Raw genomic sequence first — 17,115 nt, 5'->3', positions numbered from 1 at the left:
TACCGGACTACCGGACTACCGGACTACCGGACTGACGGACAGGGCAAAAACAATATGTCTCCCCCAGAGAGGGGGAGACATAATAATCGTCCTAAAATGTATTAATAAAGCAAAGATTTCCTGAAATCAAATAATTAATTATTTGAATCCTAGAATAGCTAGGAAGTATTTATTTTCTTCATCATAATGTCAACATTTGCAGCTGAGTTAGATATTGTTCAAGTTGCCAAGGGTGACAAAAGAGCACAGAGTTATCAGGACATCAGCTTTGTACATTATCATTTAAGTAATTTTGCCAACATGTAGGACATATTCTGTATAATTACATATTAGGACATAAACACAGTTAGCTTCTTATCTTAGTATCTTAAGCTTCACAAAATACATCAATTTCAGCTTGAGCTCATCCATGACATCAATCAAATCCTAGACTTCTTGAAGAAATCCCATACCACAAATCTACATAATAACTGTAATTATCATCTGACAAACATTCTCCATTTTCTCTAAAAAAATATACTACAAACCAAAATAAACAAGACAAGTTGAGGAACTGGTGGAAACTGCTTCCATGTAAACATGTTTTTCAGGTTTCTAAAGTATAACATTAAATTGTTTCATGTTTTCTTTGCTAACTTATGGTAATTCATCATCAACACATCTGAAAGGCTACATGTGCCAACTTTATTTTTTAGATTGCTCAGACAAGCTTTGACTCATAATTTGAATGGCACAAAATTTCCAAAAGTTATGGACATTTCTGGAGACTCTAAAAATGCACTCTTACTTACTTCAAAATAAGATTTACCACAATTAATACAAAAATTCTAATATATGAAAAAGGATGAAATAATGTCAAAAACAATGGTTCTTTAAATGAAGGATATGGAGTTTAATTTGAAATAAAGATGCAGAAAACACGCATTTCCACCTTATGAGACGACAGTAGATCACAGTAATCTTTTACCACTCGATCACCAATCATTTAATATTTTTAGGTGTTCAGCTATTAAATAAATACATGGTTACATTTTTTTCGTGTTATCCATCATTAACATTTTCCATAAATTAATTATTTAGTTAAAGGTTTATCACTCAAAATTCATGTTTGTTATACATGTGTATGTATTGATTTCGAATTAGAGTGTCACTTTAACAAGGGGCAAGGCTCACTAGTTCATGTAGATGTCAGTAACCTTCCTGACGGTCAGAGTACAGTACGGTACACCAGCCATCTGTCTTTCACCCATAATTTGTCAGACATCAGTCAGCAAAGATAATCACTCTCGTCTCCAACTGTTGCCTGTATAAATAATGTCAACGCATTGTCCAGTTTTCCCCAGACATTTTATGTGTTGGTTGTACTTTTTCAGAAACATCAACCAAACCATTCCTTAATACAAAAAGGACACACAACTGACATGTGACAGCTAAGGTAAAAAGATTACAATAAATATAAGACCATGTATCTCATTTTCAAAAACATTACTTACTTTAATAAAAACTGCTATTAAATATTCCTCACGTGACTTTGCTGTGTTAAATTCTCATATGCCCATCATGGGCAATGACATACAGCCACACACTGACAGTACGGTTTTGAGCAGGTGACATGATACTGTCACATAATAAGTCTAAAAATAGACATTTTTATTTTTCCCCAGTCTGAGATGGAAAGCCCTTATTAAAATGTGTTGTAAAGCTGTCACTTCCAGTGTTTGAAACTTTCAATATTGTATTTGTTACATTTTTAAACTTCTATAATTTTACAGAAATAATTACAGAATAAATTGATTAAACTTGCAAGTTTCACAACAATGGTGAAAGAACAAGATTTCTTTCATGCTTTACGATGAAATATGGGGTTTTAACAGTGAAATAACAACAGTGAAAATATCAATTTGATATTTTCACTGCAAAATAAGGAGTGAAAATATCAACTTTCAGAACTACTTTTAAATTCCTTTGTTGTTACATGTACTTGCCTTGATCGAAACAGAACATTGTGGACTTCAGTAAATTATGTCAAAAAATGTTAAAAAAAAGAAAGAAATATTTTATAAATTTAAATAAATATATAATTGGAAATTAACAACTTACCGTTTATTACCGGTTATCCCGTTTATCAAACATTTTACTGATCTTTGAAGCTGAATGTTCGAACATTTGCTTTCATACCAAACAAATTACAGACAAAAACAACTGTTCGAACATAAATAAAATTTTATATCCTCGTTCAAATGTATTTTGAACTGTTAACCATTGTAGTATGTAAAATGAGCTTCCTGGAGAATTCACACAATTTACAGATAGATCCGATATTTTTTACCCCACCCACACCTCAAAATGTGTCAACAAACTAGCGTGGCATTTACTCTTTATCTGGAAAACAAACATTTTAAATCGAAACAGACTGGTCTCTGACAGTAAGATGACTGAATATTAACTTACTATAAAAACACGCGTACATGCAGTCTTAAACTAAGAAGAATGGTTAAAATCCAATGAGTATCGTCCTAGTCCCTAAAATCGCGACCAACCTTGATTCGCGGCCATCTTTGTTTTTACCTGGTTATCACGTGAAATGCACGTATCTGCAAAGCTATGACGTCATTTTTACTACAAACTATTTACAAGAGTAGATGCTTTCAAACTCGCGAAAAAATGTCTTTAAAACATATTAATTCACTTAAAACAATGGTTAACACTGTAAACAACGTAGCTTTACTAATCCCAAATTAATTGCCATAGAAACCAACCATATTTGCCACATAACATCCATAAAAATTCGCTGGTTATTTCGTCTGCTTTGTATAGATTTTATCAATGACGGTCACGTGACCTAAATTATTGTAGGAAGGCAAAACAAAATTATATTTTGTGTTTTCATGACCCATAGTCTTAGTGTCAAAATAAAGAAATTAGTGAGTGTTAATTTCTGTTTTAGGTGCATCCCTAAGCAGTGATAAAGCAGTACATGATTTATTTCCAACTGCCCTTAAACATGCTTATGTACAAAATGATCAGAGAGGAAGGCACTTATGTCCTAAAGTCATCTAGAATGTTCAGTGTCCCTGAAAATACACTTAAAGAGACAGTTTTGTCTTTGGGGTAAATTATGTAAATTATACTATCCCCCACTACGAGTAATTTGACATGATTTAATGTTTATGTTTACAAAATACTGTAAATCTTTTATTACAAGTTAAAATTTTGAAATTAACATTTTTAAAGATATGTTAGACTGTTTTTCTCAAAAAACAATTGATTAAAATAGTGTTGGCCTACTTAAAACGTGCTGACCTAGATTACGTCAAAGCTGGCGAATCAAGGTACTAGAATCAAGATGGCGGCCTAGTTTCAGTTTCTGTACTCTGTTGACATTATTTACGTGAACTTTTGACCGTTTGTTCTTAAATACTTGTGGAAATATGGATAAATAAATGGCATGTCTGACAAAAGTAATTAAATTATTTCATTGTTTTGCTCAACTTTATTATTTTTTATTTATTCCTTACATCCGCGAATCATGGTTAGTCGAGGATATCCACATTTGTTTTGCTAACACATTTGACCTTCCAAATTTTCATTCTTTAAATAGCGGCGTAGTAATTTGGTTTTGTATTCATGCCCATCTTAAAATAAAAAGTGTTTTCATTATTTTTTGGAACATATGTGCACTAATAATACTTCATTGTTTACTGTTCATAAAGCTTTGCAATAAAAAACCAGCGAAAATTAAGCTATAAGAATGAATAGCAGAGAACTATTTCTCAGCAGACCGAAAGTAGAAAAGTTGACAGCTTTAACTATGCATGAGGGGCGCCCCACGTGTAGCGGCGTAAAGCCCACCCTTTTCAAAAAAGGGGGTAATTCAGAAATAAATAAAAAACAAATAAAACTCCGAAAATAAGCATAAAAGAAACAGAAAATTTGTTTATTTCAGTGTAAGATCATATTTAATTTCACTCGTGATCATAAAAAAACTACATTTTCACTCGTGGCTTCGCCACTCATGAAAATATGTTTTTCTATGACACTCGTGAAATAAAATACGATCTTACACTGAAATAAACAAATATCCTCTATGAAATTGTTTTCAGTATAATGAAATAAATATTTGATGTCTACCAGGGTAACAGCACATATTGTCAGCGTTCATGTAAATATTGTTAGGCCCTTTTTTTATAAATTGGTTAAGAGATTCTTTTGAAAAAATGTTGGATGGGTGGTGGGAAAAAAAGGAATCCAGACAAGTTTTTCAGTGTTTTTACAATACAAAAATTTATCATAGTGTTGGTGGCCAAAACCCAAAGATCAAAATGTTTCTTAATGTTGACAGTATGTACTAGCTGTCACACTGGAAGCCATGTGTTATTTATATAATGACATATATAATTAAAACTGCCATGAAAAATATTAGTATTAATATTATAATTTTATTAATTGGGTGATTTCATATTGGCCCAGTTGTCTGAGGTTAGTTGTATTGGCCTGAGCCCGAAGGGCAAAGGCCAATTAACAGCTGATTGAGGACAAATAACTTGGCCAATATGAAATCACCTAATTAATGAGTATATTAAGTATATGTATGCTACAAGATTTTGATTAAAAACATTCTAATACCTTGTAACCTTATTATTGGAGATCATTTCCCTTTTTCATTCATGGATTCTGCTTTTCTAGACTATTCTTTGCTGAATTTGACATGCATCCTTTATTGTGACATTGCACATACTTGTAGATAAAACTGATTGCACTGTACAGTCTAAGGAAGCATAATTTTTTTTTTGTGATTATTCCCGTAAACTATTTGCCAAAAGTTCAACAAAAAAATTACGATTTATTTCTCCTTTGTTGTCCATTTTTGTCGGTTTCCAATAAAAAAATGTCATAAAAACCACCAACAGGTTAAATATAACTGTGCAAAGTGGTTGAGGTATTTGATAGGCTAGAAATTCAAAAATTGCTGTTAACAAGGCACGCAACTTTCAAAACTGTAGGCAAAACGGAAAACAAAATGGCTGCCTTTAAAATTATTTACAGCATTCTCATATTATGGTGAGTTTCAACAGCCAACGAATATGGTCCATTCCTTTAAACCAAGATTTGGTGATTTTAGTAGCCAATCAAAAAGCCAACAACTCATATTGGCCGACTGGTCGATATTGGGCGAGTTTTGGCATATATTAATGTCAATTGTGTTATATTAGTACCAGGATTGTCCCGGCATCAAGTCAAATACGTAAAACTTGAAGAAGCTATCTTAAATGCTAAAATATCAAACTAATTAAATAATTCAACCATATATGATAATGAGTATATATAATCGTTTTTTTTCTTGGTTCAAATATTATTATGCCCCCCTTCAAAAAAGAGGGGTATATTGCTTTGCACTTGTCGGTCGGTCTGTCGGTTGGTCTGTCCGTAGACCAAAGCTTGTCAAAAATATAACTCAACAATTCCTGGACGTATGGTCATCAAACTTCACATGAAGATAGGGCCTGACCAGTAAATGCGCCCTTTTGATTTTAGGGGCCATCGGGGTCAAGGTCACAGTGACCTTAAATGATAAAAGGATTTTAAAGCTTGTCCGAGTGATTTATCAACAATGCCTAGACCTATGGTCATCAAACTTGACATGGAGGCTGGGTCTGACCAGTAGATGACCCCCTTTTGATTTCGGGGGTCATCGGGTCAAAGGTTAAGGTCACAGTGACCTTGAGTGATAAAAGGTTGTCCGATTGGTAATTTGACAATGCCTGCACCTATGTCCCTCAATCTTGACTTGGAGGTTGGGTCTGACCAGTAGATGACCCCCTATTGCTTTTTGGGGTCATCGGACCTAAGATCAATAGTCACCTTGACCTTGAATGATAAGAAGTTTTCATATTGATAACTTGTCAATGCCTGCACCCATGGCCCTCAAACTTAACTTGGTTCAGCCTGACCAGTAGATGACCCCTATTGATTTTGGGAGACATCGTGCCAAAGGTCAAGGTCACATTGACCTTGAATGATAAAAGGTTGTCCGATTGGTAATTTTACAATGCCTGCACCTATGTCCCTAAATCTTGAGTTGGAGGTAGGGTCTGACCAGTAGATGACACCCTATTGATCTTGGGGGTCATCAGACCAAAGATCAAGGTCACATTGACCTTGAATGATACAAGGTTGTCCGATTGATAACCTTGACAATGCCTGCACCCATGGCCCTCAAACTTGAGTTTGAGGTTCGGCATTACCAGTAGATGACCCCTATAGATTTTTTGGGTCATCAGGCTAAAGGTCAAGGTCACATTGACCTTGAGTGATAAAAGGTTGTCGGATTGGTAATTTGAAAATGCCTTCACCTATGTCCCTCAATCTTAACTTGGAGGTTGGGTCTGACCAGTAGACAGCCCCCTTTTGATTGTGTGGGTCATTGAACCAAAGATCATGGTCACATTGACCTTTAATGATAAAAAGTTGTCCTATTGATAACTCGACAATGCCTGTACCAATGGCCCTCAAAATTGACTTAGAGCTCGGCCTGAACAGTAAAAGACCCCTATTGATTTTGTGGGTCATCGGGCCAAAGGTCAAGGTCACATTGACCTTGAATGAAAAAAGGTTTTCAGAGTGATAACTCAACAATGCCTGCACCCATGGCCCTCAAACTTGACTTGGAGGTTGGGCCAGACCAGTAGATGACCCCTATTTTTTGGGGGGGTCATCAGGTCAAAGGTCAAGGTCATAGTGACCTTAAAGCCAATTCCACAATTCCTGGACTTATTGTCATCAAACTTGACATGAAGGTTGGGCCTGACCAGTATTTTTGGAGTCATCGGGTCAAAGGTCAATGTCATAGTGACCTTGAATGTGAAAATGTTGTTTGAGTGATAACTCTACAATGCCTTCAACCATGGCCCTCAAACTTGACTAGGGGGTTGGGCCTGACCTGTAGATGACCCCTTTTAATTTAAGGGGTCATCGGGTCAAAGGTCAAGGTGCACATGCTGTCATGACAAAAATATAATTTAAATACAAGGGGTTTATACAGAAAATGAAATTTTGTACACAACAATTGGTCATGATAAATAGGTTGTAGACAATAAATGGTCATTAAAATTGGTTGTAGACGATTGGTCATGAAAAACAGGTTGTAGACATCAATTAGTCATTTAAAATAGGTTGTAAACAATGATTGGTTATTGAAATAGGTTGTAGACAATGATTGGTTATTAAAATAGGTTGTAGACAATGATTGGTCTTGAAAAATAGGTTTTGCACAACTACACATCATGGTGGTTATATGTTGCAATTATGAACTTGTCATCTCTATAACTGTAGAAAAACTTCATTTTACAAACTTTTAGCGAAACAGCGCCTGACTAACTGCTTGACCAGCTGACCAACTGTATGATGACTGCAATATACCCATCTTTAAATTTTATTTGCAGGGGTTTACATGAAAGACAAAATAAAATGAGTATAAATGCAAACTTTGATCAGTAACATTAGGAATTTTAAAATTTGCAAGATGTAGGCATGCTTTGGAACAAGATAGAATTTGCACATGTAAATCATTTGATCTCATTTTCCACAGGCCAAGTGCAAGTTTCCCTTGGGATTGCAGGCTATCTTTGACTAAAAACTTCTCAGCCTTTTTATCAATCAGAAAATGACAGATAAAGTATGGCGTTTTTTTATATGTTATTTAAAAAAAACATTAACCTTTTACTTATATGGTCCCAGAAATATATTCATGCCAATCAATGTGTTCCATGATGGTGGAATAAGGAAATTACTGGTTTTGATGAAACTTTAAACATGTCTGGAGAAAAAACCAGTAAACCACGTTTTTCTAGAGTTTCTCTTCAGATATTAAACTTGAAGTATTCCATCAAAGACAATATTAACTTATACTAATAAGTTGTTGATGTACCTTTTTCAGGACACATATTGTTACAATTATTATAATCACTTACATCATGTGTTTTGTTCATAGTTAAGTTTGTAAACACGTCCATGTGTAGGAATTATTAATTAACTGCCTAACGTGAATTCTCTAGATTTCCACATATATTCTTTTTGCTTTGCATGTTCTGCAAGATATTTTTTTAGTTTCTAACTGCAAAGCTTCAGAATGCTGGCATAATGCATCCTTCAGAAAAACAACTTCTCCTTAAATCTCCCAACCTGCCCAAAACAATTACTGACAACATGGAATTTCCTTGTCATGCATTTAGGGTGTTTTTTATGCCACACCCCTATTCCCATACCTCCCCCCATTCCCACCAAACATATAATTTATCACACAAAAGCAGAAAATTTGATGTTTTCAAAACATAGGTTGAGACAAGACAAAATGATTGTTTCATTTATTTCTGATTCTTTCAATGGTGTTCTTGTTATAGCATAATAGATGCCACTGTGGCTTAAACATTACCAGCTCCTAAGAAACTTTAGGGACTAATCTGTTCCAAGGCAAAATTACCAACCTTGAAATTCTACATCATTCAAGAGTTTCTTCATAAAGAAGGGTATGCAAGGCAACACATTGCATGTTGGGAACAAGCATTAATGACAATAACAATGAAACCATATTGTGATGCAAATGAGATCTTTATGAGATATCAGCACGTGGATTCAGGGCAAACCAGTCCACGAAAACATCCAGAAATTGAAAAAATAGACTTTTTATTGCTCTTACAGTCATTGGATAACTTGCCAATATTCAGCAGGTTTACTTTATTTTAATAACCTGTAACAACAAATCATCATGTCATTCCTATTAAAAAAAACTTTCCTGCATTGCAGAACAAATGCTGTGAAAGAAGGAGTGAAAATAAACACATTTACACCACAACAATCCATTTACACCTAGAACCCTTTCATAAGAGCATGTTTACTCATCGTTTTTCTAAGATTTTTTGTGATACAAGATACAAGAATCTTTTCTTTAAAGTCGAGTATATGCTAACAAGAAACATTAGCTCAATGAACTATTTTCTGACATGAATACAGACATACATATCAAAACATAACAAAGACTGATGGTGACCTGGAAATAAAGGCATACAGTTTAAAATAGGTACAATATTGGAACAAGTATTTTAATACAAAGCCATTTCATTATATTTATGCATACAATTACAAAAAGTAAGATGGATTAGAGCTTTATATGGTTAATTCTTCCAAGATCATAAATTAAGGATAATCGTATACATTAAACGAAATAAAATTGTAAGTAGCACTATGTACATGAGAATTACAGTATGGTACATTGATGTGTAGTTGTTCAAAAATGTTACAATTAATTTAGCTTGCTAGAAAATGTTTTTGAATGTATTTCTAAGAAGAGGTAATTAATTTATCATGTTATCTAAATAGGACTAGATGTTTATGATATCAGGAACAGAAGCATACAAAGACATGGTTGCTCCACTGATTGGGTCAATCCCTCCTTACAGGTAACCATTCAAATCTCTGCCCGGCCACTGTCCTGACAATATCAGCACCAACCATAGTGTTAGAATGTTAATTAAAAATGCCAAAGCCTAACACCTTAACAAATACTTGCCGAAAAAATAAAGAAGTTGTTTGTTTTCCAAGGATGTTAATGCCATATAAATTTGAAACAATAATAAATAGGTATTTGCCCTTCTTAATTAATTTGATAAATTTTAAGTGATGTAGAACTTATTTCCATGAATCCACCAAACACCAAACAGCAGCTTGCAGATTCAAACTTGAACAGAATTTTGTAATCCAAGCCTTAACTTGAATTTTAAATAGCATTACTATAATGATCTTCAGCAAAATAGAACATTTTTTCTCATAGTTTTCAAAGTATAATAAGCAAAAGAGCTCTCTAGGCTGAACTTTTTATCACATTTCATTACTGTTACAAGCGTTTTGTTCTCATTTCACACGAAATTAATTTATTTGACATTAACAAATTTATTTGACGTCAGACCGTTTCAAACATGAGCTGGTCCCTTTAGCAGAGAATAAAATTATGTAATATTTTAAATCATTCGTTGGCTTGATATCAGAATCTTAAACAATACACTGTCAGAAATGCCAGAATGTTCTCGGAAATATCAATCTTTTCAATTTCTATGGGTTCTGTTTTATTTATTTGTGATACAAATATCAAGCCATTAGGGAAAACCGGAGTGGTCACAATTAAAAACGCAAATACTAGTTAAGGCTTTGCAAGACAGCCATTTGTGTGATATATATATTTGAACTTTGAAAACAAGTCATAAAATCATAATAAAATAGAGTGCATTATTATTAATGATTTTTTAAATAACATTAAAGGGTCTCAAATTTGTACAAAATTCTTGTCGAGTTTCATTCAACATACACTGTTAATAACATTTGAATGCGAATAAAGTTACTTTAAAAGTTTCCAGCCTAAAAATTAACTAAGCTAGAACAGACATATATAGAAGCAATTATATTCTTCCCACGTTGTGTGAGTAATGGTAATTTCAGTTAACAGAAATATCAACCAGTGCACGAAATTGTTTGAAATTCTGTATTAAAGAGAGCTCCATTATTAAACTTTAAAGACCCCGTCATACCAACCTCCAAGACTGTCTTGGAACATCCAGGACTGAAAATTGTGGACTGAAAATTGGTTGATCAGTGTCAGATGTTGGATCCAAGTTAAGTCCGGGCTTATCCGGGACAATCTTAGACAGTCCAGGATGGTCCTGGATGGTCCATCAGAGTCGGGAACACCATCCCAGCATTTTAAACTGTTCAAAATTGCCGTGGTCATCCGGGACCGTTTGGGAGGATTTTTAATCTGGGATAGGCTGGGATGGCCAGTGTAGCGACTTTGATGGCTCCAGGAAGGTCTGTGTGGTTCAATGTTGATCCTGCACTATTCAGCATGTCGTGTTGGGATAGGGATCACCCCAGGGCACTCCAGACAATGCTGTGGTTGTACAGGGGCTCCATGTTGGCTCTGTCTTCATCCGTTGTAGTGCCTTGCTTGGTCTGGGCTGTTAATGATGTTTTGCAACTATGAAGGGACCGTCGACTCAATTTCACCAAGGATCAACCGGGATCTAGATATATCTTGATCCGGGGTGTTCCGTGTTAATCCGGGGTACTAAGTGTTATGTCAGGCTTCGGTGCAACTGCAGCATAAATTAAATGATAAGTGGATTAACTGAATAAGTTTAATTTACTTAAATTGAGTATTTCTTTTATCTTTACAGTGACAGATCAAAGACCAGGTGGACACCTTACTAAAGTGACAGAACCACAGGTGGATACCTTACTAAAGTGACAGATCCACATGTGGACACCTTACTAAAGTGACAGAACCACAGGTGGACACCTTACTAAAGTGACAGAACCACAGGTGGATACCTTACTAAAGTGACAGAACCACAGGTGGATACCTTACTAAAGCGACAGATCCACAGGTGGACACCTTGCTAAAGTGACAGATACACAGGTGGACACCTTACTAAAGTGACAGATCCACAGGTGGACACCTTACTTAAGTGACTGATCCTCAGGTGGACACCTTACTAAAGTGACAGATCCACAGGTGGACACCTTACTAAAGTGACTGATCCACAGGTGGACACCTTACTAAAGTGACAGATCCACAGGTGGACACCTTACTTAAGTGACTGATCCTCAGGTGGACACCTTACTAAAGTGACAGATCCACAGGTGGACATCTTGCTAAAGTGACTGATCCACAGGTGGACACCTTACTAAAGTGACAGATCCATAGGTGGACACCTTACTAAAATGACAGATCCACAGGTGGACACCTTACTAAAGTGACTGATCCTCAGGTGGACACCTTACTAAAGTGACAGAACCACAGGTGGATACCTTACTAAAGTGACAGATCCACAGGTGGACACCTTACTAAAGTGACAGATCCAAGCCCAGGTGGACACCTTACTAAAGTGATATATCAAAGCACAGGTGGACAGACACCTTACTGAAGAGTCATATCCAAGCCCAGGTAGACACCTTACTAAAGTTACAGATCGAAGCCCAGGTGGACGCATTACTTAAGTGACAGATCTAAGAACAGCTTAGTGGACACCTAACTCAACTGCTGCTCTGGCGTCTGCGGAATTCTATAAGAACATCTCCCGTCCAAATTTGATTGTGAAATGACAAGAGATATGTATGATAACACAACAGATGTCAAAATGAATGAGGAAATATTAAACAACATCAGATATTGCATTGATGGAATTACACTGATAATTGTCATATTCCTTGGATTAATTGGGAATACCCTTACTGTGATAGTGCTAACACGCCGTGTCATGCATACATCCACTAACACATTTCTGACAGGACTCGCAGTTTGGGATATGATTGTTTTGCTTGGTACGTTGTTTCTTATAAATTTGCCTCAACTGGATACCAACTTCCAAATGAACGTGCATCCATACATTGTGGCATATGTATACCCGATTTGTCTGGTCGCCCAAACTGGCACTGTGTGGATTACTGTCTCGTTCACTGTGGAACGCTACATTGCTGTGTGCCACCCACTTAAAGCTGCCACAATGTGCACTGTATTCCGTGCGAAAATTGTCATAATATGTGTTTCTATATCAGCTCTTCTTTTCAACATGTGCAGATGGTTTGAACATAAACCATATGAAGCTACTGTAATCACTGACAGTAATTTAACTGTTCGGCATTTTAACTATACACTTACCGAGTTTGGTCAAGACCCAATTTTCAAGCAAGCGTACTATTTTTACCTGTACCCAACAGTGATGCTTTTCATACCTCTGGGGCTGTTGGCAGTACTTAACACCTTGCTAGTATTGGCTGTTCGAAGGTCCAAACTACAGCAGCGCACGATGCATGTGCGCCAAGCTCGTGAGAACAATGTGACGGTGATGTTAATCAGTGTGGTTGTTGTGTTCATGATATGTCAGATCCCTGCTCTTGTGTATAATATTGCCTATTCCATAAATTCAGACATCAAAAAGGACATAGGCTGGGAAGTGCTTTCATCCTTAAGGAATTTTCTAGTCACTTTTAACAGTGCGATCAATTTCTTACTTTACTGTGCCTTTGGTCAGAAATTTAGGTGCATATTCATCCGCACATTCTTCCGTAGAGTGCTTAAAGATGACAGTTTTGTATCAGTCTCTACACCAGGAATGACCCATTTAATGACCAAACTGGACAACAAGACGTATAGGTCGATGTTACATAAGGGTAACCCGTGCATGGAGATGTCACACACCCAGCAGACGCACCTGTCCCGCTACTCACCCTACAGCTCCCTCACCCCCTCTCCGCGACCCTCCCCCCTCCCCCACACTCGCAAACAACCTAACGGCTTCCACAGCGAGCTGCATCCTGACATTGAGTTCAACTGTACAAGTCATCTGCTATCAGGAAGCTCCGGAAGTATTAACACACATACACCCTCTCCGCAAACATAACACTGCCAAAATGTATTGTTATTCAGAAGGTTCTGATGTACCCAAAATGACAATAAACCGCTATGATTCGTGTTGGAGAAGTAGCCGACACAAGACACAAATGTACACAGAATGTTGATTGCTAATTGACGGTGTGCAGGTTTTACTGAAAATTTATCTTTTCTTCATATTTTGTCTTATGAAATAAACGAGTACCATAATATGTTTGTTACAAGTTGTGTACTGTGGTGTTCTGTACAAGGCTGATATCTCTTAAGTTTTGCATAGTCTGTTATGTTTAAATGTTAATGTATCTATAAATTATCAATATTATGTTGTATTGTGTTACAAAGTTAGTGTTGAAAATAAAAAGAGCAAGAACAATATTCTACTACCTCTATGTTTAACAAACTTTGAAGTGATGCCCTAGGTTGTTTGCTTGGTTGATTATTGATGAAATATTTTACAAAGCCTATGAAAACATTATTGTCAAAGCAAATCAAATACAAATAGTGAACAATAACACCACATGTAAATGCAAACGCTTATCTGTTTTCTAAGTACAATATAGGTGCAGCTAAAAATTAATGTAAAAAGAGATGTTTGTAAAACACAGACTGCACAAATGTGTTTTAAGAAAATATGCATTGACAAATTCAGTTAATCTGACCTATGACCCCCAAAACAGCTGGTCAAGGGTGGATAGTCCTCATGTCAAACCTTTCAAATTATTGTGTGGACAAATTTTCTAAATAAACAAGAGCTGTTGTAGGACAGCGCGCTCAATAACTACACCACTTTGTCTTAGAAATTAATACAATTATGATGTAATATGTGCCTGTTAAAAGCAATAAAAAAGTCGACTTAAAAACCAAACAACAAAGGCCGCAATGCGACAAAACCAGGTTTTCAATGATTGGCAGATGATGAGTTCAGAACTTGTTGTGAGATTCAGTTAATACTGTTGTTGTTTTTTTCTAATTTTAGTAATAGTGACATTGACCTTGACCTTAGGGACCCCAAACGCAATCCCATGGAAGGTCTCCATAAAATCGTCCTACATACCAAGTTTGGTCAACCCTAACTAATGTTGTTCAATACCAAGCGTTTTTTTGTTGTTGTTTTTTTAATTTAAGTAACAGTGACCTCTACCCTTGGGCCCAGGATGCAATGCCATGAAAGGTCTCCATAAAATCTTCCTATATACCAAGTTTTGTCACCATATGCCAACCCTAACTAAAGTTATTCAGCACCCAGGGCGAGTAAAAAGGCCTCCTTATTCTTCAAACAGAGTTATATTCGAAATAAATGTGGACTGAGACCTTGCACATTGCAATTTCAAACATATTACTAAGCTTGCTATGGAAACATACCCACATTGCAATTGAAACATGATACAAATCTTGCTATGGAGACATATGCAGATTGCAATTGTTACATGATACGAATCATGCTATGGAGACAAATGCACAATGCAATTGTAACATGATACCAAGCTAGCTATGGAGACATATACCCAGATTGCAATTGTAAACATGATACAAAGCTTGCTATAGAGACATACGCAGATTGCAATTGTAAACATGATACCAAACTTGCTATGGAGACAAACACAGATTGCAATTGTAACATGATACCAGGCTTGCTATGGAAACATACCCACATTGCAATTGTAACATGATACAAATCTTGCTATGGAGACATATGCAGATTGAAATTGTTACATGTTACAAATCTTGCTATGAAGACATACGCAGATTGCTATTGTAAACATGATACAAATCTTGCTATGGAGACATACGCAGAGTGCAATTGTAACATGATACAAATCTTGCTATGGAGACATACGCAGATTGAAATTGTTACATGTTACAAATCTTGCTATGAAGACATACGCAGATTGCTATTGTAAACATGATACAAATCTTGCTATGGAGACATACACACATTGCAATTGTAACATGATACCAAGCTTGCTATGGAGACATATGCACATTGCAATTGTAAACATGATACAAATCTTGCTATGGAGACATACGCAGAGTGCAATTGTTACATGATACAAATCTTGGTATGGAGACATATGAATATTGCAATTGTACCGTAAACATGATACAAAGCTTGCTATAGAGATATACACCGATTGCAATTGTAAACATGATACCAAGCTTGCTATGGAAACATAAGCAGATTGTAATTGTAAACATGATAACAAGCTTGCTATGGAGACATATGCAGATTGCAATTGTAACATGATTCCAAGCTTGCTATGGAGACACAGGCGCATTGCAATTGTGACATGATACCAAGCTTGCTATGGAGACATACGCAGATTGAAATTGTAACATGATTCGAAGCTTGCTATGGAGACATACGCAGATTGCAATTGTAAACATGATACAAATCTTGCTATGGAGACATACGCAGAGTGCAATTGTAAACATGATACCAAGCTTGCTATGGAGACATAAGCAGATTGCAATTGTAAACATGATACCAAGCTTGCTATGGAGACAAACACAGATTGCAATTGTAACATGATACCACGCTTGTTATGGAAACAAACCCACATTGCAATTGTAACATGATACAAATCTTGCTATGGAGATATACGCAGATTGCAATTGTAACATGATACAAATCTTGCTATGGAGATATACGCAGATTGCAATTGTAACATGATACAAATCTTGCTATGGAGACATGCGCAGATTGCATTTGTTACATGATACAAATCTTTCTATGGAGACATACACAGATTGCAATTATAAACATGATACAAAGCTTGCTATGGAGACATACGTAGATTGCAATTGTAAACATGATACAAATCTTGCTATGGAGATATACGCAGATTGCAATTGTAACATGATTCCAAGCTTGCTATGGGGACATACGCACATTGCAATTGTAAACATGATTCCAAGCTTGCTATGGAGACATACGCACATTGTAATTGTGACATGATTCCAAGCTTGCTTTAGAGATATACGCACATTGCAATTGTGAACATGGTACCAAGCTAGCTATGGAGACATATGCATAATGCAATTGTAACATGATACCAAGCTTGCTATGGAGACATACGCACAATGCAATTGTTAACATGATACCAAGCTAGCTTTGGAGATATACGCATATTGCAAATGTAATCATGGTACAGTGAAAACTCAATAAACCGGACAAGGTCCGGACTGGGCAAAATTTCCGGTTTAGTGAGGATTCCGGTTTAGCGAGGATTTGATGTACGGGAAGTTTACTCAAAATATTAACTGAGTTAACCTTTAAAGGGAAGTTGGAAATTGAAATAAAATAAAAACACATAAAGATATCATTTATTTTACATCAACGATGGTTCAAGTAACTTGAAATAATGCATAGAATATACATGTATATTCATTTATATATCAATGTACATTACAGATACAGTTTATACAGTTTTAGACGGAGGTTGAGACATGATTAAAGCACATGCAAAAGTGATAAACATAATTCTGCGTATTTATTATCATCTTTTTTCCGAGTCTAAAAAAATAAAACAACTCGCGTAATTTAATGCTTGTTAAGTATGTTTGATAGTTTAATTAACGCACCGCTCTAATTTGATTCACTCATAGATGTCTTTAGATAAAACAACGCTCCAAAATGATCACTTAATAACCGTTTCTAGTTCTTTATCTTCTGCAAC

At 35.8% G+C, this 17,115-nt stretch overlaps 2 protein-coding genes across 3 annotated transcripts in view; one reads left to right on the top strand and one right to left on the bottom strand.

The window, feature by feature from the left end:
• The window catches only part of LOC128227478 (FMRFamide receptor-like), a 46,307-nt gene extending 32,533 nt beyond the window's left edge, over positions 1-13,774 (top strand). The window contains exons 2-3 of one of the 2 annotated variants that reach the window (XM_052938057.1): positions 1,374-1,435; positions 11,223-13,774. In XM_052938057.1, coding sequence (XP_052794017.1) covers positions 12,147-13,448 — 1,302 coding nt within the window. In that variant the 5' untranslated portion in view covers positions 1,374-1,435; positions 11,223-12,146 and the 3' untranslated portion in view covers positions 13,449-13,774. The remainder of the gene's footprint in view (positions 1-1,373; positions 1,436-11,222) is intronic. The other variant, XM_052938056.1, reaches the window with a different exon arrangement.
• The window catches only part of LOC128227477 (focadhesin-like), a 194,284-nt gene that overhangs the window by 165,011 nt on the left and 12,158 nt on the right, over positions 1-17,115 (bottom strand). The gene's annotated exons all lie outside the window — the stretch shown is intronic.

This window comes from Mya arenaria, chromosome 3, assembly GCF_026914265.1.
Source record: "Mya arenaria isolate MELC-2E11 chromosome 3, ASM2691426v1".
In the NCBI taxonomy this organism is placed as follows: Eukaryota; Metazoa; Mollusca; class Bivalvia; order Myida; family Myidae; genus Mya; species Mya arenaria.
Note: the sequence above shows the minus strand (reverse complement) of the source record. Positions and strands in the feature narration are given on the sequence as shown.